This window comes from Perissodus microlepis, chromosome 6 (genome assembly GCF_051167445.1).
Source record: "Perissodus microlepis isolate ML-2025 ecotype Zambia chromosome 6, ASM5116744v1, whole genome shotgun sequence".
In the NCBI taxonomy this organism is placed as follows: Eukaryota; Metazoa; Chordata; class Actinopteri; order Cichliformes; family Cichlidae; genus Perissodus; species Perissodus microlepis.
This window is the reverse complement of record NC_140466.1, coordinates 13,342,936-13,359,259: the sequence shown is the minus strand read 5'-3', so window position 1 is coordinate 13,359,259 and position 16,324 is coordinate 13,342,936. Positions and strand designations below refer to the sequence as shown.

Here is a 16,324-nt window from a genome sequence, read left to right as displayed (position 1 = left end):
ATACAAACAGTGTGATGAATGAAACTGAGAAGCAGGGGAAACTATATTTCCAAAGCTGAGACATTTACTTTAATAGTTCTCATGTGAATGTGAAGACAAGAGACAAATGTTAGTCCACGTTACACATCTCCGCCCACTGGCGGTGTAACCAGATAAGAAGACAGCCTGACAACTTGACTCACCGATCACATTTATAGCATCCCCCCGCCCCTGAAAAACACTGACCAGCACATGCTGCAACCCCCTCTACGCCCATTACCCACCATGGTAGACACTTTGGTCATCAACTTCCCTGATCTACCTCAACAGCTGTTTATCTAAACTTGCAGCCCCTGAGTTGTGCAGCACCTCACAGTGAGTAGGGGAAAGGAGACTTGAAAGTAGGACAGAGCCGTCTGGCCCCTTTCCTTTCCAACCAGAAGCACAGATTTGTGACTGGAGGAGAGAAGATACTAGTCTTGGGTGGTGAGAGAAAAGGAGAAGAGATTTTTGTGCTGCAGTCACTGAGGAAAGAAGCCCTAAGGACACAGACCAGTGTGTCTACATTGCAGAGCATCCAGTTTTATTAAGGTTTCCTATTTTATCAGGGGGAAAATATTCACTGAACAGAAATCTCACCACCTGCGAACATGCACAAGCGTACAAAGATTAAGATTGCCATCTTTGTGTTGCTGGTGGGTATGGCATGCATGTTCACGGCAGTGGTAACGGACCACTGGGCAGTTCTTAGCCCAAAGGTGGAGAAACTCAATGAGACCTGTGAGGCGGCCCACTTCGGCCTGTGGAGGCTGTGCAAGAAGTACATCTACATCAGCTCAGAACACTACGACGCAGGGCACGGCTGCGGACCCATCAGCCTGCCTGGAGGTAAGAGAAAATCTGAGAGAAAACTTCTTGCAACTGGAGCATGAAAGTGAACCTGAGAGCCAGTTTTCAGTCTCTGTGGCTGTGCTATCTCTCCAAAGGTTCAGTCTTTTTTGGAAAAATATTGCATGCGAGTAAGATGCTACTTTAAGGTATGAAGCTACTAAGAATAGAGATCCTGATGCAGGATCACTAGACATGTCATATGACTTTCTAAACTTCCCTTTGCAACACAAACACATCCTGTTGTATGCCTCATGTTTTAGTCCTTTCATGCATTCAGCTTGTTTTTTCTTTTTTTTTTGTTTTTCCTCTGGATACATATTGTTATGTGCCGACAGCATTTCAGGGCCTGTTTGATTAGACTTCTGAAACATCTTTGAAATGTGTTTTAAAGAAGTAGCCGGTAGTGTAATATAAATATTAGTCGAAGCATTTAGCCTGTGTTTAAACTATCTTGGTGGTCTTGGAATAAACAGCACCCAGAATGACCAACCACTATGACCAACCATAGATGTAAAGTGTTGACATGAGATAACAGTAGATAGATGTGACATCAGCCAGAGAAATCTAAGCATAAGAGTCTCAAGAGACTAACAGCTGATCCTGATGGTTGGCTCCTCTTTTCTGACAGATAATCTTATTAGTAAAGTCAGCTGCCACAGAACCTGCAGACAGCTGATAATAATACCCATATGGATATGGACACTGCATTGGAGCTCCCTGACATACAGAGAAACTGGATAGAGCAGCCTCCATGAAAAGTGATGAAAAGCCTTTCCTCAAACATCTTACTTGAGGACACATTTGAGATAGATTTCACACAGTCTAATATTACCACAGCCACAGCCACGGGAAATTAAAGTTTTTAATTTGGCCATGTTCATTTCAAAAACTCATCTTTTTTTTTAACATATTAAGGATCTTTCAGTCTGTACAAGGCAGGTAAGGTGAAAACAGCACAAAATGATCCAATTTAAATGCTGCTTGTGCATCAAATAGAAATAGAAATGTCGGTACATTTAATATAACACGGAGACATCAAATGGAGGCTGTTCTGCTTCTGGATTGTGTTTGCAGTGGTGTATGCTTACACCAGCCTACTCAACATGTCACTTTACACTGGTATTAATACTTTTACTTAACTGAATGGTCTAAATACTTTGCCCACCACAGTTTATAGGTGATGCATTTTCATACCCTACAAAGGGCTCACCTTGGTGTGCATGTCTTGTCTCCAAATAAACATGATGTGGTACCACATGCTGTTAAAGGTGCCTGAATAAAATGTAATAAAATTAAAAAAGAAGTGCTGAGCCGTTGTTGGCAAGCAAAGACTCATGGTGCCAATGATCTGGAGTGAGAGTTACGCTACTGTTGGGGGCAAATGGGTAATTGAACATTATCTGAAAAACTATTATCTGACTGTTAAGTGTTATCTCTGCCCAAGTTATATGAGATTTTGGAAGCATGCCCAGACATCATACCAAATTTATACTACTTACAAATAGAACCTGATTGTGGCAGCCTGCAACTTTTAGGAATCCCAGACACTGTCTGCACTGCAGGGCCATCTCAGGAGCAAGTGAGATGCCTGAGGGGGGCTCGTTGCTGCAGGCATGTGCTGAATATTCCAAATAAGTGTGACCCGCCCAGGCACACAGGGAATTCTTAAGACAGCAACTCCAACAGACAAATGTTTTTGGGTTGGGTTCTTCATGTGCAGTTTTTGACTTTTAAACAACTATACAGTGAAAGCAGTGATCTGGAATAATTTTGGACAATGCAATATATTACAGTCATTGAAATGAAACAGATCCGTTTCACTTGGCAAATAGCTTTAGAAGAAGTAAATAAAAACAGGCAGAAGTCCCGTGTTTCCAGGGGCTTCCCCAGGCCCACTGTATTTGGACAGGAACAATATTGTTTATCATAACCACTTGTCCTCAGAGAGGTGTCAAACTCTGATCCAACACAGGACTTGAACAGCGTGTGAGATGGTGTTCGCTGAGAGAGACTCAACTGGAAAATATGGGTTGACTTGTTATTTGTATCAGCTGTTGATAAAGCACAGACTGTGATATAAAATCAAGTTAAGTGTACAATAAAGATTTACATGACATGTAGTACCAGCTTTGAGAAAAAAGTAACAAATTAACCTAATGAATATTTTAGTTGTTGGCATTATCCTGCTTTATATTTAACTGCATATGTCTTTTGAGTATCGGAGCTGTTAAGTCTTAATGTGCAACATCCGATATTCTGGCAAGCCGCTTCCAAGTTTTTCACCCTATGTTTAATTTTCAATAGTATTGAAAACAACAACAATTATGTGACAGCATTTTATTGGCAAAAGCGTAAGCAATTTTAAAACTGTTCCCAAAAACATGAGATTTTAAAAATATATATATTACTGTGTAAACTGCTCAGCAAACACCCGCTGTAGTTATAAATATAGGCCACGTAAATACTCAGCTGTGCCGCGTGAGGGTCAAGTGTTCAAGCCAAGTCCTCTGAGTGACGGGGCCGCCTGAAAGAGTCAGGCATAGCTCTAAGCCCTGCTCTCCCACCGGCCTGTTCCCTCAAGACCTTCCTGCAGCTACGCATCTCCGTGCAGCCCACCACTCAAATTACTTCACACTCCCCGAGGATGGGATTCACAGCCCAAAAAAGCAATGGAATCAATGGTATTTTGCCTATATAGGCATGCAACATAGCAACCAAGGGATGGGCATTGTATATGGGGAAAGGGTGCTAGTGATGCCTTTCTGACCTAAATAGGCATGCATCCATGCGGTATTTGAGGTTTGTAGTGGGATCAAAGCTTTATGCATTTGCAAAGAGGGTGCTTAGATTAGCAGAGTATTACAGAGAAGGGAAAAGTGCACCTTTCATCTTTAGGACACATTTCCATGCAAAAGCAGCAAAGTAGTAACAAAAGTTTGAAAGAAGCCACTGATCGACCTTTACTGAAAGTAATTTTGTTGACATGTACATTTTTCTTGACCCTGCAACAACACTCCACTAGTCATAGCTGATAAAGCAAAGAATGAGGAAGGCTTTGACAGCCAAATGTAGCCAAAAATGAACTGACACCACAAATCAATGCGAGGAAAGACGCTGCTCTGACATGACAATGTGCAGAGACGCTGCTAATCCTGCATCCTCGCCTTGTCAGTCGAAAGATGGCGGACAGCCCTATTTGGAAAAAGGGAGGCTTTATAGAGCTCGTCAAAACAGCCTGGCAGGACGAGGACTAACAACAAGTAACCCAAAATTGGATTAGTGTGTGTGTGTGTCTCTGGGTTTGTTGTAGCATGCTTCCACAGATGATAACAGATACATTTTTATCCAACAGTTCTTCCTCACATTTCTATAAAAACATGCACTCTGAGGTAAGTTTAATTGGGCAGCACACACAGTCACATGTGGGAATAAACCTGCTAAGCTTAAGCTTAATGAACATAATCATGAAACACTTTCTAACATCGAGACCATGTGTTTTTGTTTTTTTATTATTATGTTTTGGTGGATGACTGACGTTGATCAGCATTATGTATTTAGGCTGGTGTGTGTGTGTGTGTGGGCGGCGGCCGGGGGGTGGGGAGTGGGGGGGGGTGGCTGGGGGGCCTGGGGGTTCAAAGGCCAGCATCTGTTTTTAATGCGAGGTTTGACTCAATAAATACAAGTAGGTGACAAACCTCTATCACATTCTCCAGTGAAAAACAGCAGCGCTTGTTGCTTAGTAACAACCACTGTTTTTTTTTTTCTTCCTTTCTTTGATGGCCAGTCCCTGTCCTCATTCATAAAAAAACGTTTTTATGTATTTATTTTTTGCATGTAGGCCCACACAGTATGACACATGGCTTTAAAAGCTTGCCATTTCAAAGGAGCTTTGTGTGAACATTGCACTGTTGACTTGACTTGGAAAAATATGATTCATAAATACTATTTGCGCCTGTTACACCAAATTACCCTGTTATTTCCTTTTAGGGGCACCTGACATCCCATTTAGCTCAGTTTCTTGAGAAATATGAGAATGTCAATGCTATCCCAGCATGAGCTATCAAGCTCTTACCATAAAATCATACCATGCAGTACTTCATATTTTCACATGAAAGCACTTCACTTCCCATGATGAGCGCGTGTGGAAACTGGGATAAGGAATGTGCCTGTGTGTTAAGCCCTCATACCGTCGAGATCACGGACATGCACCTGACTGTGCATGAGAGAACTGATGATCTGGTGCTGCATGCATAAATGTTCTCACTATTTGAGCAAATATGATCATTCAAATGTTTTTAATTATTTGAATGATCGTATTTCCCGATGTTTTGGCCAAATATCCCAATGGCCAAAATGTGGTAGATCATCAAATGTAATCAAGTTTTGTATGTACACCAAGCCTGTTTCTAAAAAGGATAACATTTCTACCTGGCACAGCATCAAAGACTTCTTCTTCTTTCAAACAACTATGTGATCACATAATGCATAACGCCTGGCTTTATATCTGCAAATCCCTAAGGCATAACACCTCGTCTGCATGACAGAAACTGAACTCGATGTCTGCAACCACAGTCAAACCACACAAAGGAGAAAGTTCTGCAGGGAAGCCACTTTTAATTGTAACATTATCTTGGGATGTAAAATCCCTTTTGGACAAAAAATGGAAGCTATAGCTGAGACCAAGTGAAGTGTTTAATACAAGTACCATATTCCAAAGGTGTGTGACAAAAGGTGAATGCAGCTAATGGGGCAAACAATTGTGGAGCAAACCTGAGAAAGAAGAAAAACAAACTGTCTTATTAGAAACAGAAATTTTGTCAAATAAAAATGAATCATAAAACATAAATTAGGCATTGACAAATATGACCTTGATCTGAGAGGAATTTAAAAACAACCAAACAACCCAGTCAATGACAAACAAACACAAGGTAAAAGCACTTTTATGACAATTTGGTGTATTTGCTGGCAGATTATATGGTCAAAACTGAGCATCTAGATTCAAGTCCGGGAAGGTTTTTGGTCATACATAGCAACATATTGAATACCACACTGACTCATCATAGCTGTGTGCAATTAAAGGCTCCCATCAGAGTCCCAACTGAATTAACTAATTATTAATTAAAGTCATGTCTGTGCTTCACAACCCTCTTGATGCGTCTCTCGCCTTTTATCAGTAGAGCTTTTATTTACATATGAAGACATTTAAGGTTATTGTAATAAAATTTTGCAAGATTTTAAAAATCTGTAAAATCAAAAGTTTCCCAATAAGAGCATTAGAACTCCAAAAGCACTAAAAATAATCAATTTTAAACTTACCTTCAACATGTGGATGTAATATCTGTATTTTAATGTTGTGTTTTTATCGTAATGTGCTGGTACAAAGCGGAGTACAAATATTCTGTGCAGATTTGAAGAGAAAATTAAACTAAATATGGTTTTGCTTTGTTTTTTTTCTTTTCACAGAAGAAAATTGCACTTACTTCAGGCACTTCACTCCAGGACAGGATGCTGAGATATTTGAATATAAAACACAAAAAGGTATGTTTGTTTGTTTTCGCTCCCTTTGGCAATTGCTTCGGCCTATTCTGTCTTAAAACACTGGAATAATAAGTTGCTTTCATCTCTGAATTCATGTAGTAAAAATGTTCCTTCCTCTGTGTGAAGTGAACATCAGACGAGTTCAAATGTAGCAGTTGCTTCGCGATTTTCCAAATAATCTCACTTGCTGCTGCTTTTCTCCGTGTGGGTTCAAGTTTTCAGTTATGTTTCACATCTGACCACAGCACAGTCGGCAGTGTCACAGCAGGCAGACTCGACCGTCTATCAATGTCAGAACATCTCACGGGAGAAATCCTATCTGAAATCTGACTTGTTTCTTTTTTTGTTTCTTTCTTTCTCCAGCTGACCAATATCTATTTTCAATTTCTCTGTATAACATGCAATAGTCTGCCTCAGTAGTTTTTCAAGTTCTTGTTGTTTCCCCTGATGGTCAGAAGCTGTGGATAAGTCCCGAAATTTTGTGCTTTAGCAAAATATATCTTGTACATACATTTGTTCAGCTGTGTATGTTTTCTCCTCCTTGTACATCAGCCCTCCCATGCAGAGGCCGTTAGTGGTCTGAACATACAGGTGTGGTCAGTGAGCTACTTTAGGGCATGTAGGGATGCTCCCAGTAAAAATGTAAATGAAGTGAAAATTTGAAAATTTGAGAGTAAAAGAGATGATCAGGTTAATGGGCTCAGACATTTGGAGTTTCTTTCTAAACTGTCTCTTTCAGCAGGGTGGATATATTGATGCATCCGATACTGTATGTATTAATGTGTACTCATACCTAATCTGCTAAATTTGGAGAGTGACATAAAGTGTACGCTCAATAGCAAAAAATAAAAATAAATCCTATTCCAGTACACATTAAAAGAAAGGAACCTTGCCAAAGAGATTAATACATCTCACAGCAATCACTGCAATGTGTAGCAACACTGTGAATTTGAACGTGGCTTGACCAGTTTCTCATAATACTGCCCCTTTCTGTGTTGGAGGGTTAAATTTAGCACATGAGAAGTTCATGTTTCTGCAGGCTGAAAAATTTCTGAGCAGTGCAGTGAAGCAAGTGCTGTATGAATAAAATGCAGAAAGCTTTTTGATGTCTATGTTGCTCACGCTATGTGAGAATCCATGGTTTTGCAGACTTGAGTTAGACACCAACCTCTAACACACATGGTTTATGTTAAAGAGCTGTTCAGGGTGCAGCCCATCCTCCCCTGCCAGTAGAAGATGAAGGCTTTTCCCCCCCAAAGGGGTGCCTTTCTCTCCCTAGGGTATGGTTCACAGGCAAACAGGCTACAGATCAAAGGCCTGGGTTCCTATCTACCTGTCTGCTCAGAAACCTAGCCAGCTGCTGTTGTACACTCTAAATGAAAGACCAGAATCCATTTATATTAGTGCACCCAATTTCAAAGACCTTGTATTTATAATAAAAGCAATGGAGAAGTTAGCAGGTGTTTTTTTGGGGGGGAACTAAAAAAGACCCAAAGCATTCATTCATCCATCCACCCCAGGTTGTTAGCTATCTAGTCACAGGCCCAGATAGCCAAAACCTGACATAGCCTGTTCAAATACAAATGGTGAGTTATACAGTATCACCATACAATAATATCACCCTGTTATCATGACCCTGGCGTACTTTAAATCTGCCCTGCTACTCCTAAAAACTAACCAGAGTACCAAATACCACAAAATAACAATACTTTCAGCTACCAAAGTGTTAATTTCGTTGGGTAAGTAATTTCACCATAGTTTTCATTCACAAACTTCTTTTTTTGACGAAAACGAGACGATAACTAAATAAAAAAACAACCCACAAGGACAAAAAAATATGATGAAATGTGCTCAGACTTGCGTGGACGAATAAAAACGAGACGAAAATATTCTGGTTACATGAGGTCCAATTACAAAGAATTAAGGTATGTAGAGAGGCGGGACAAGTTTTGAAGCGATCCAATCAGAAATAATCACCTTGTGCAGCAAGGTTAGACACGCAATGTTTGATCTGTCGCCAACAAACAAGGTGGGAAGCACCCACACTCATGAGCTTCTCATGAATGCTACAAAATGCGACAAGAGTACACGTATGGACACATTTCGCATTTGATGTCAAGAAAAACCCTTTGGAGAAAATTTCAGCAGAAAAAACGAGACAATTTTTTACACAGTCAACTTCAAAATTAGTGTACGATAATCTCGTGATATCGTACACTAAACCTAACTAAACTAAACCAACTAAAACTAAAAGACTTTAGATGTAAAAGTAAGCAAAGTTTCGAAAAAAAAAAAAAAAGATTATTTTGTCTTTTAATTAAAAAAAATGTTTATTTAATTTTTGAGTAAAGTTTAACTTTCTAGTTGCTTTATAATTATAAATAGAAATTAAAGTATATAGTTCGTTTCTTTAAAAAGCATTATTGTCTTCTACTGGAGCCCAAAAACCTTCATGGACAACAGAGAGACAAGAAAAGCGAGAAAACCTGAAGAGGCGCAGGCATGGATGACAGGTTAATAATAATTTGTCACAGCAGATTTGGAGCTCTGTTGCCTACAAGTAGAAGAAAAAAACACTTCAGTATTAAAGTATCTACATTTGTTGCCTGTCAGGTCATGTCTTTGTCATTCAGCATTAATGAGACTTTCACAGATGCACTAATCCGTCAGTGGCAGATCCAGGAAATTTCACAACATGACTGTAAAATTGACTGACATTTTTCATGGGAACCATTTTCTGACCTTTTTTTTTGTCTTTCCAGAGTACAACATCTCTGCTGCAGCCATCTCCATCTTCAGTCTGGCCTTCATGATCCTTGGCTCTCTTTGTGTGCTGGGCTCATGTACTGGTACAGGCAAAAAAAGAGACTACCTCCTTAAACCTGCTGGCATGTTTTTTGCATTTGCAGGTGTGTTCAGTTTCTGTTTCACAGTGATTTTGCTTTTATGTTCAGTGTGTGTTTCATATTTGGCGAGCATGGGAATCTGCGGGTGCCACAGGTGTTACTATAAGCCGTGTCTAATGTTTAAGCATCACTCTCTTTCTCAGGTCTCTGTGCATTCATCTCACTGGAGGTGATGCGTCAGTCAGTGAAGCGCATGATCGAGAGCGAGGAGACAATTTGGATCGAATACTACTACGGCTGGTCCTTTGCTTGTGCCTGCACTGGCTTTGTCCTCCTCTTTCTCTGTGGCATTGCACTCTTGTTCCTCTCCATGCCTCAGATGCCCAGGAATCCATGGGAAACCTGCATGGACGCCGAGCCGGAACAAGTTGAGTGATAGCAAGACATACGGACAAATGCAGGAAAAGAATGACTTGTCTTTTGAATACAGATGTTAGATTCAACGACATCAGCTTGTCATCAGAGAAGAAACCACAGCGTAAAGAGCGGCCCTTTGTAATGCCTGCAATTTTGTGTTGTAGGCCACAGTTGCTTAAAACCTGCTCTACTCGTCACTAAGAGCTTACATTTCCCACATGGGATTTAGTAGTATTTTTTAAGATATTCCTTTTCCCCTCCAACTCATGATTTAGTGCTGGCATGTTTTTACTGGTGAAAAGTTACTGTATTATGACCATGGTCTTACTAGTTCCCCCATGTGTCACTCCTTAGTTAAAAAGACAAACATTTTGAGCATTAATGGCCTGACACCCAGGTCAGGTGATTTTATGTACTGCATTATGTATGATATCATGTACATAGCTAATGTGCTTCTGTATTTTTTATGGCATCACTCCAAGAAGCCCTCTTATACTGTCAATTAAGTCATTTTTTAGCCTATAGCTTAAACTGTAAATCTCTAATGATAAATAAAAGAAAGAAAAAACATCATTTAAAGTTAAATAATTGCACATTAAGTCCAGAACTTCATGAGTAAAGGAAAGCTTTGAGCAAACTACTTGCTCAGAGTCTGGGTGTATGTGTCTGTAGCAAGCTGAATGCTAAACACCCAAAGTCTGCAGCACCAGTCATGTTGGAAAAGGTTCAGTTCTAGCAGGTGCACATACAAGGCCTTGACAGCTTCCATGCCAAACTGATACAAAACATGTCTCTGTTCATTTTCATGTGTTGTTATGACCCATTTGACCCATGTGGCGAATGTCCATTTGCATCTATACACGCTGTTAGCATAGATAACAGAAAAAAAAAGCCACAGATTCATGGTCTTTTACTGAATTGTAACCCTACATGCAGAGTTTCAGAGAGATGAGCGCCAATTGAATTTTATTTCAGTTGCAAATGAGGTCACGCTGTGCAATCACACAATGTGCAAGCGGCAAACTAACAGAGTGACGGAGCTGCACTATATTTTCAGATTATGAGCACGGACTTCAGCTGATGTTTACTTGCAGTTTATAATTCAGTTGTAACAGCGTAACAGTCCACATTAAGGAGTGAAAGTTGGTCAGTGGCCATCCTATTTGGTGGGGGATTTGAACTAAATTAGGTCACCTGGGTTTAAAATGCAAAAATGTACAGGACATTATTAGAATAAACCTTTTCTGTGTAGCCTGTATTGTGCAACACCAACCAAGGGGATATAAAAGAGAACAAGAAGCATGAAGCTCGCAGCCAGACACTTACAGAACTTCTCCTCTAATGGGCTTTTTTTTTTTTTTTTAAATACAACATAAAAAGAAGTCAGGTTATATAGCTGCTGACGTTATGTGACACACAGAAAGGCTCTTAAATATTTGTTTTTACTTTTCTCAAAGTCACTCACGAAATGGCTGCTGTTCTGTGCAAACACTCGAGCACCAAGGAGCTCATATTTCAGACCGTTTTGTGCTGACATGTGGTGTATCTGAAGAACCACACTGTCATTGTTGTGTCAGCCTTGCATCCATCTTTGCACAGAGGAGGAAAGAATCCAGTTGTTTATTTACTTTTAAAATAAGTTTTCTTTGACTTGACTTTAAAGTTGTATTGTCACTCAAAAAAAAAAAAAAAGTTCCAGTGGTTTAAAATAGAGGCAGCTGTTGACGTGAACCTCCTGTACTTGTAGTGTTTTTTTTCACTGAATGAGGCATGCAGTAACAACGTTTGGAATGCGTTAGATTTTGAGTGTGTTTGTTATATACTGCTTTATAGGTTTGTAATAAAAATTCAATCTTGAAATGCTGTGGAAAACTTATCTGGTACCGCATTATTTAATGCAGTAAAGGTCCATCTGGACCCAGGTGGCATAACTATACAACAATTCAGAAGACAGAGAAACTGAACTCAAACAGTTTCAATAAAAACACTTTAATAGAGAAACAAATAAAAAGAAACGAAAATAAACCTTTAAAACACAGTCAAAAATCCTTGAATCATAACCACCACCAACTGAAATGAAGAGTAAAACAGATCTATCCATTGTTTTGTACCCACGAGTAAGGAACCAATGGGACTGGGAAGCTGGGAGGACAGGTGAGCCATTGATTCACTGCAGCGAGGGAAGAACAGAGGAGAGCCAACAGATAACAGGAAAAGATGGCGCTTATAGAAAGCTGAACACAGTGCTCTCTGCTGGCTGGGCAAAAGGTTGCTCCCATTCAGTGTGCCACACACAAGATGGTTTCACTTTGCCCCCCCCCCACTTAAATACACACCTCAGACTGTGATTTCTGGAAGGTGAAATCAAACTGTTACACACACACACACACACACACACACACACACACACACACACACACACACACACACACACACACACGACAGTGCTTTTATTGTCTCCTTTCAAAAGAAAGACTCCTGACAGGGAGCTGTGAAAAAAAAGAAATGAGCATTTCTTTAAAAAAAACAAACAAACAAACAAAAAAGGCTCGATCTCCTCTGCTTCAAGACCAAAACTGTATCTATAGAAGTGGTGAAATATTAGTATTGCACAACTTCAGAGACCAGTCAGCGACTATTGTGTGGAAAACAGATCACCTAAACAAAGTATTTTAAATTCAATACACACGAGGGAGCAACCTCAGCTTCACATCTGCCGACTAACTGCAGAAAGAAAAAAAACAAAACTAAACCAAAAAAACCTAACATGACCATTACATATTTGATTCACACATTAGTAAAATAGTATAATAGATTTGTTGATAATGTCACAAGTTATTGTACACATCAAATAATATACCAAAATCTGACTCTGTAGGTTAAACAAAAAGCTTTTTTTTTTTTTCTTTTTTTTTTCCTCCATCGATAAATCAATACAAACTGGTAAAAACAGGGATAAAAACCAGCCAGATCATCTCAACATGCAAGAAAAGAAAAAGACTTCACATTTAAAAACAAATCCATTTTGATTGTTGTACAGCTTGGGTAGTGGTGAGAAAACAGGGAAGGACTAATCCAGCAACATGTACTTAAAAATACACATTGTACAGTGAAAGAAGTTGTAACAGCTGCAACATAATGTCTCCTCTGCCTAATAAGCCAGACACCATCTTTAAGAGAAAAACAAAAACAAACAAAAAAACAACAACAAAAAAAAAAAAGTTCCAAGATGTTGCAACTACCAACCGGGTTGTTGTTGTCCATTTCTAGAATTCTTTGTTTTGTGAATTTGCATAATTAAAAAGGGCATACCTCTTCTTTGAACAGCTTCTACAAAATTGAGGCGTTCCCAAAGTTCTTGTTTGTAAATACCTAGAAAATGCATATTTACAAGTATGTGTTCTCTGCAAAGTCAAAAAATCTGGACCTTTGAGCTAGAATGTGACAAAAATGAAACCATACCGTGTATGAAGCTCTCTGCTGAAAACAAAGTTATTAGCAGTGGGGTTCTGAGGAAGTGACCTTTAGAGAGATTTATGAGAGATTAACTACCATGTGGAAGCCAAGAAACAGCAGGACGATTTATTCTTTTTAGCAAATTGCAGATGGGGCAGTGATGTGTTAACAATTCATGAATTACATGACAGGACTGAGCACTGGACCACTGTTGTCACTATTGCTTTGTCCTTTTTTTTTTTTTTTTTTTTTTGTTAAATAAAATAGGCAGATACAGTGTGCGAGCATCTTTTTATACTTCATTTCCACATGACTCAAATCAGCTGGGTTTCAAGTAAAATTCACGTGCACGTACGTGTGTCTTCCTCTTGTGTGTCAACTCCCTTTGAGTAACTCAGCGGCATGATTCATCCTGTAATTTATTAAGATGTTACAAATATAGAAAAATGTTGTCGTAGTGAAATGCAAAGCACGAGCAGAGCAATTTCAGTTAGATTAAAGAGAATGAAACGTGTCTACTGCAGTAGCGTTAATATATCTAATCTGAATAAAAAGGATCGGTGAACCACGAGGAGCAAACCCAACATTTCCGATTCATTCTTTATATTCACACCCTAAAAGCAAAACAGTCAAAGGTTTCTGAACAGCGAGTCCTATGTTACTCTTCATTTTTTTTTCCAGCAGTTTTAGAAGGTTGATATTACATACTCTGAATTTCCAAAATACCCAGCTCATGGAAAAGCTGCTGACTTTGAGCAGGACTGGAAATGATCAATGACCAATGTTTGCGACAAAACGACAAAAGATGTAAGTAATATTTATTCCTAAGGACTTCAAAACCTTTGGACATTCTGGCCTAAAACTAAGTGGCAAGAAACTGGCAAATCATCTGAGATCAGGTTAACATAACGGGTCTATCATCAACTTTGGGCAATTTTCTATTCATTGTTATTATAAAGAAAATAAAGAAGCATATAAAAAAAAAAAAAGGTGTCACACCTACAACATTTCAGGGTGTTTACTCTTAAGTTCCAACATACGTAAGACCAATAATTTAGTGTGTTCAAAAACATCTGACTGCAATTCTAGATCTTCTCAGTTTGCCTGTTAGACACACTACTCTGACCTCACTGCCCTTTCTTCACTTACACAAACCTTCAGAGTACTGCAACAAAACAACACAATAAAAACAGAACTCTGTCCAATAGCAAAACACAAACAAACAAACCATTTCACTCCAGTAATTATACTGAAACAATGTCATACTGTTGGACAAGAGTTGCAAAGTAAGTCCACGATGCAATGACGGCCTTAAACAAAGAATAAAATAAAATAAAACCAACAACAACAACAACAAAGAATTCATGTAACTGCGTGTCAGCCACAAGCAAAGCAGTCTAGGATAATCTTATCACTGAAAAGGATGGTGTTCTCTGATCTTTAACGCAAAGAGAGGAGGAATGAAACAGTTGTTGCTGCTTTGATGTTGAAGCTGGTAAAAGCTAAAATATGCAATCGATATTTGTAATTTTTTCCCCATAAATAATCACATTTTCTACTAAAAATGACTGAAGATGATTCCCAGGTAAGGATGTCTAAGAATTAAAGATCAGAAGCTAAAAACAGGAAAAACAAAACTTTAAAACTCATATTGCAAATCTAGCATGATACAGGAATTTAAGGACATGTCTGTGGCATACGATTCAGTCTTTTATTTTTTCTTTATATGTACATATTAGAGCAAAATTTATCTACTTCTATACACTGTTCCATGTAGTTTCTGTGTCAGTTGACCACTTAGCTTATGTCCATTACATCTACAGTAGTATGAAAATCAATAAGTAATGTCCACTCGAAACTGAGGAATAAAAAATAATAAAAACATACTTATTTCGCAAAACAACTTCAATAAGGAAAAATACAAGCGGGAGCTAAGTGGTCAACCAACAGACACCATTGTTTTTGAGCTTTTTTTTAAAAGTTTTTTTATGTTTGTTTTTTGCTTTTTTTTTTTTTTTTTAGCATTACGTACATATACAAGTGTAGATAATATAAGTATATATTCATATATACATAATGAGTATGTATATATACCAGTAATGCATTCATTATATATACTTATTTTCTTCACAGATATGTGAAATAGGAGGAAAAAAATGACTGTTAAAAATAAAGTTTAAATGAAACAAAATGCATAAAACCAATCTACTGATAGAAACAACTTGTAAATGCACTTTGCACAATTTTTGTGTTTTTAGAAACGATTTTACCTTTTTTATAATTTTCTTTTTTATTTTTTTTTATTTATTTATTTATTTTTTAATTATTACTTATTCACTTATGTGGGAGAAGTGACACTCATTTAAAATAGGAATAGTACCCATTGCTACCATTTGAACTTCCTATACTCAGCTCTTGTAGGAGGGAGAGGGGGTCGCTATTCTTCTTGACCTGTTCAGGCCGAACTGCCCGGGGCTTAGGTGGAGCGCGAAGAGCGCTCGCGTAGGACATGGTAGGCTGTTTGCCTAAATTTGGAGCCCCCTCGCTGGGCTCGGTGGGAGGCTGAGGCTGCTGCTGCTTGTTGTTGGGCATGAGAGGAGGAAACTGATGCTGAAGGGAGTTGAGGGAGTGTGGATGTGTCTGCTGTGTTCCTGTGGCTTCTGCCTTTGCATGCTCCTCTGCCTGACGAAGGGCCTTGGAAGCTGTCATATGGGAAGGCAGCCAGAGGTTATGAGAGGTGAATGAGACACAGATATAGGATTTAGCATATATAATAAACAACTATCTCAAAACAATCCAAATAATCAAGTGAAGAGGAAATTGGGCTTGAAAACAGAAAGGTTTACCTAGAAGGTCCCGATGCTGAGCGAGTGTGCCGGCTCCGTTACATGGAATGTTCTGAAACGGACCCGGACCGCCTCCATTACTTGGCCAGAGGTGGTCATGTGAAGGATAGCTGTAGGGGGCGTGTGGGTGCTGATGATGCTGTATGTGAGGATGAGGGTGGTCCTGGGTATCTGATGCACAAGGCTGGGATTGCTGTGACAGGGTATTGTGGGTGTTGGCTGGAGATGATTCATCTGGGTAGGTGGACGAGATACGGCGTTGATAAAGAGGCCGCCCTGGACCTCTGGGTTCATACTGTAAACACAGATACAAAAACAAGGTCAGAAGGTGATATATAGTGACTACAAAGA

At 39.1% G+C, this 16,324-nt stretch overlaps 2 protein-coding genes across 2 annotated transcripts in view; one reads left to right on the top strand and one right to left on the bottom strand.

Moving 5' to 3' along the window:
• The first annotated feature begins 271 nt into the window (after positions 1-271).
• Positions 272-11,533, top strand: LOC146385250 (voltage-dependent calcium channel gamma-1 subunit-like). Its single transcript, XM_084930868.1, has 4 exons — positions 272-867; positions 6,334-6,408; positions 9,171-9,317; positions 9,458-11,533. Exons 1-4 carry the CDS (start codon positions 630-632, stop codon positions 9,688-9,690), a joined length of 693 nt encoding a protein of 230 aa, XP_084786994.1. The 5' UTR covers positions 272-629; the 3' UTR covers positions 9,691-11,533.
• Positions 11,534-11,644: 111 nt separating this feature from the next.
• The window catches only part of helz (helicase with zinc finger), a 50,140-nt gene continuing 45,460 nt past the window's right edge, over positions 11,645-16,324 (bottom strand). The window contains exons 32-33 of the mRNA XM_084930869.1: positions 15,974-16,268; positions 11,645-15,829 (exon numbers count right to left, since the gene is read on the bottom strand). Coding sequence (XP_084786995.1) covers positions 15,486-15,829; positions 15,974-16,268 — 639 coding nt within the window. The 3' untranslated portion in view covers positions 11,645-15,485. The remainder of the gene's footprint in view (positions 15,830-15,973; positions 16,269-16,324) is intronic.

What these genes read in the sequence shown, in the direction of transcription:
- LOC146385250 (XM_084930868.1), top strand. Translation starts at nt 630, where the DNA reads ATGCACAAGCGTACAAAGATTAAGATTGCCATCTTTGTGTTGCTGGTG. An exon ending in ACCCATCAGCCTGCCTGGAG is followed by an intron (nt 868 to 6,333) that starts GTAAGAGAAAAT and finishes TTCTTTTCACAG; the next exon opens with AAGAAAATTGCACTTACTTC. An exon ending in CATGTTTTTTGCATTTGCAG is followed by an intron (nt 9,318 to 9,457) that starts GTGTGTTCAGTT and finishes TCTCTTTCTCAG; the next exon opens with GTCTCTGTGCATTCATCTCA.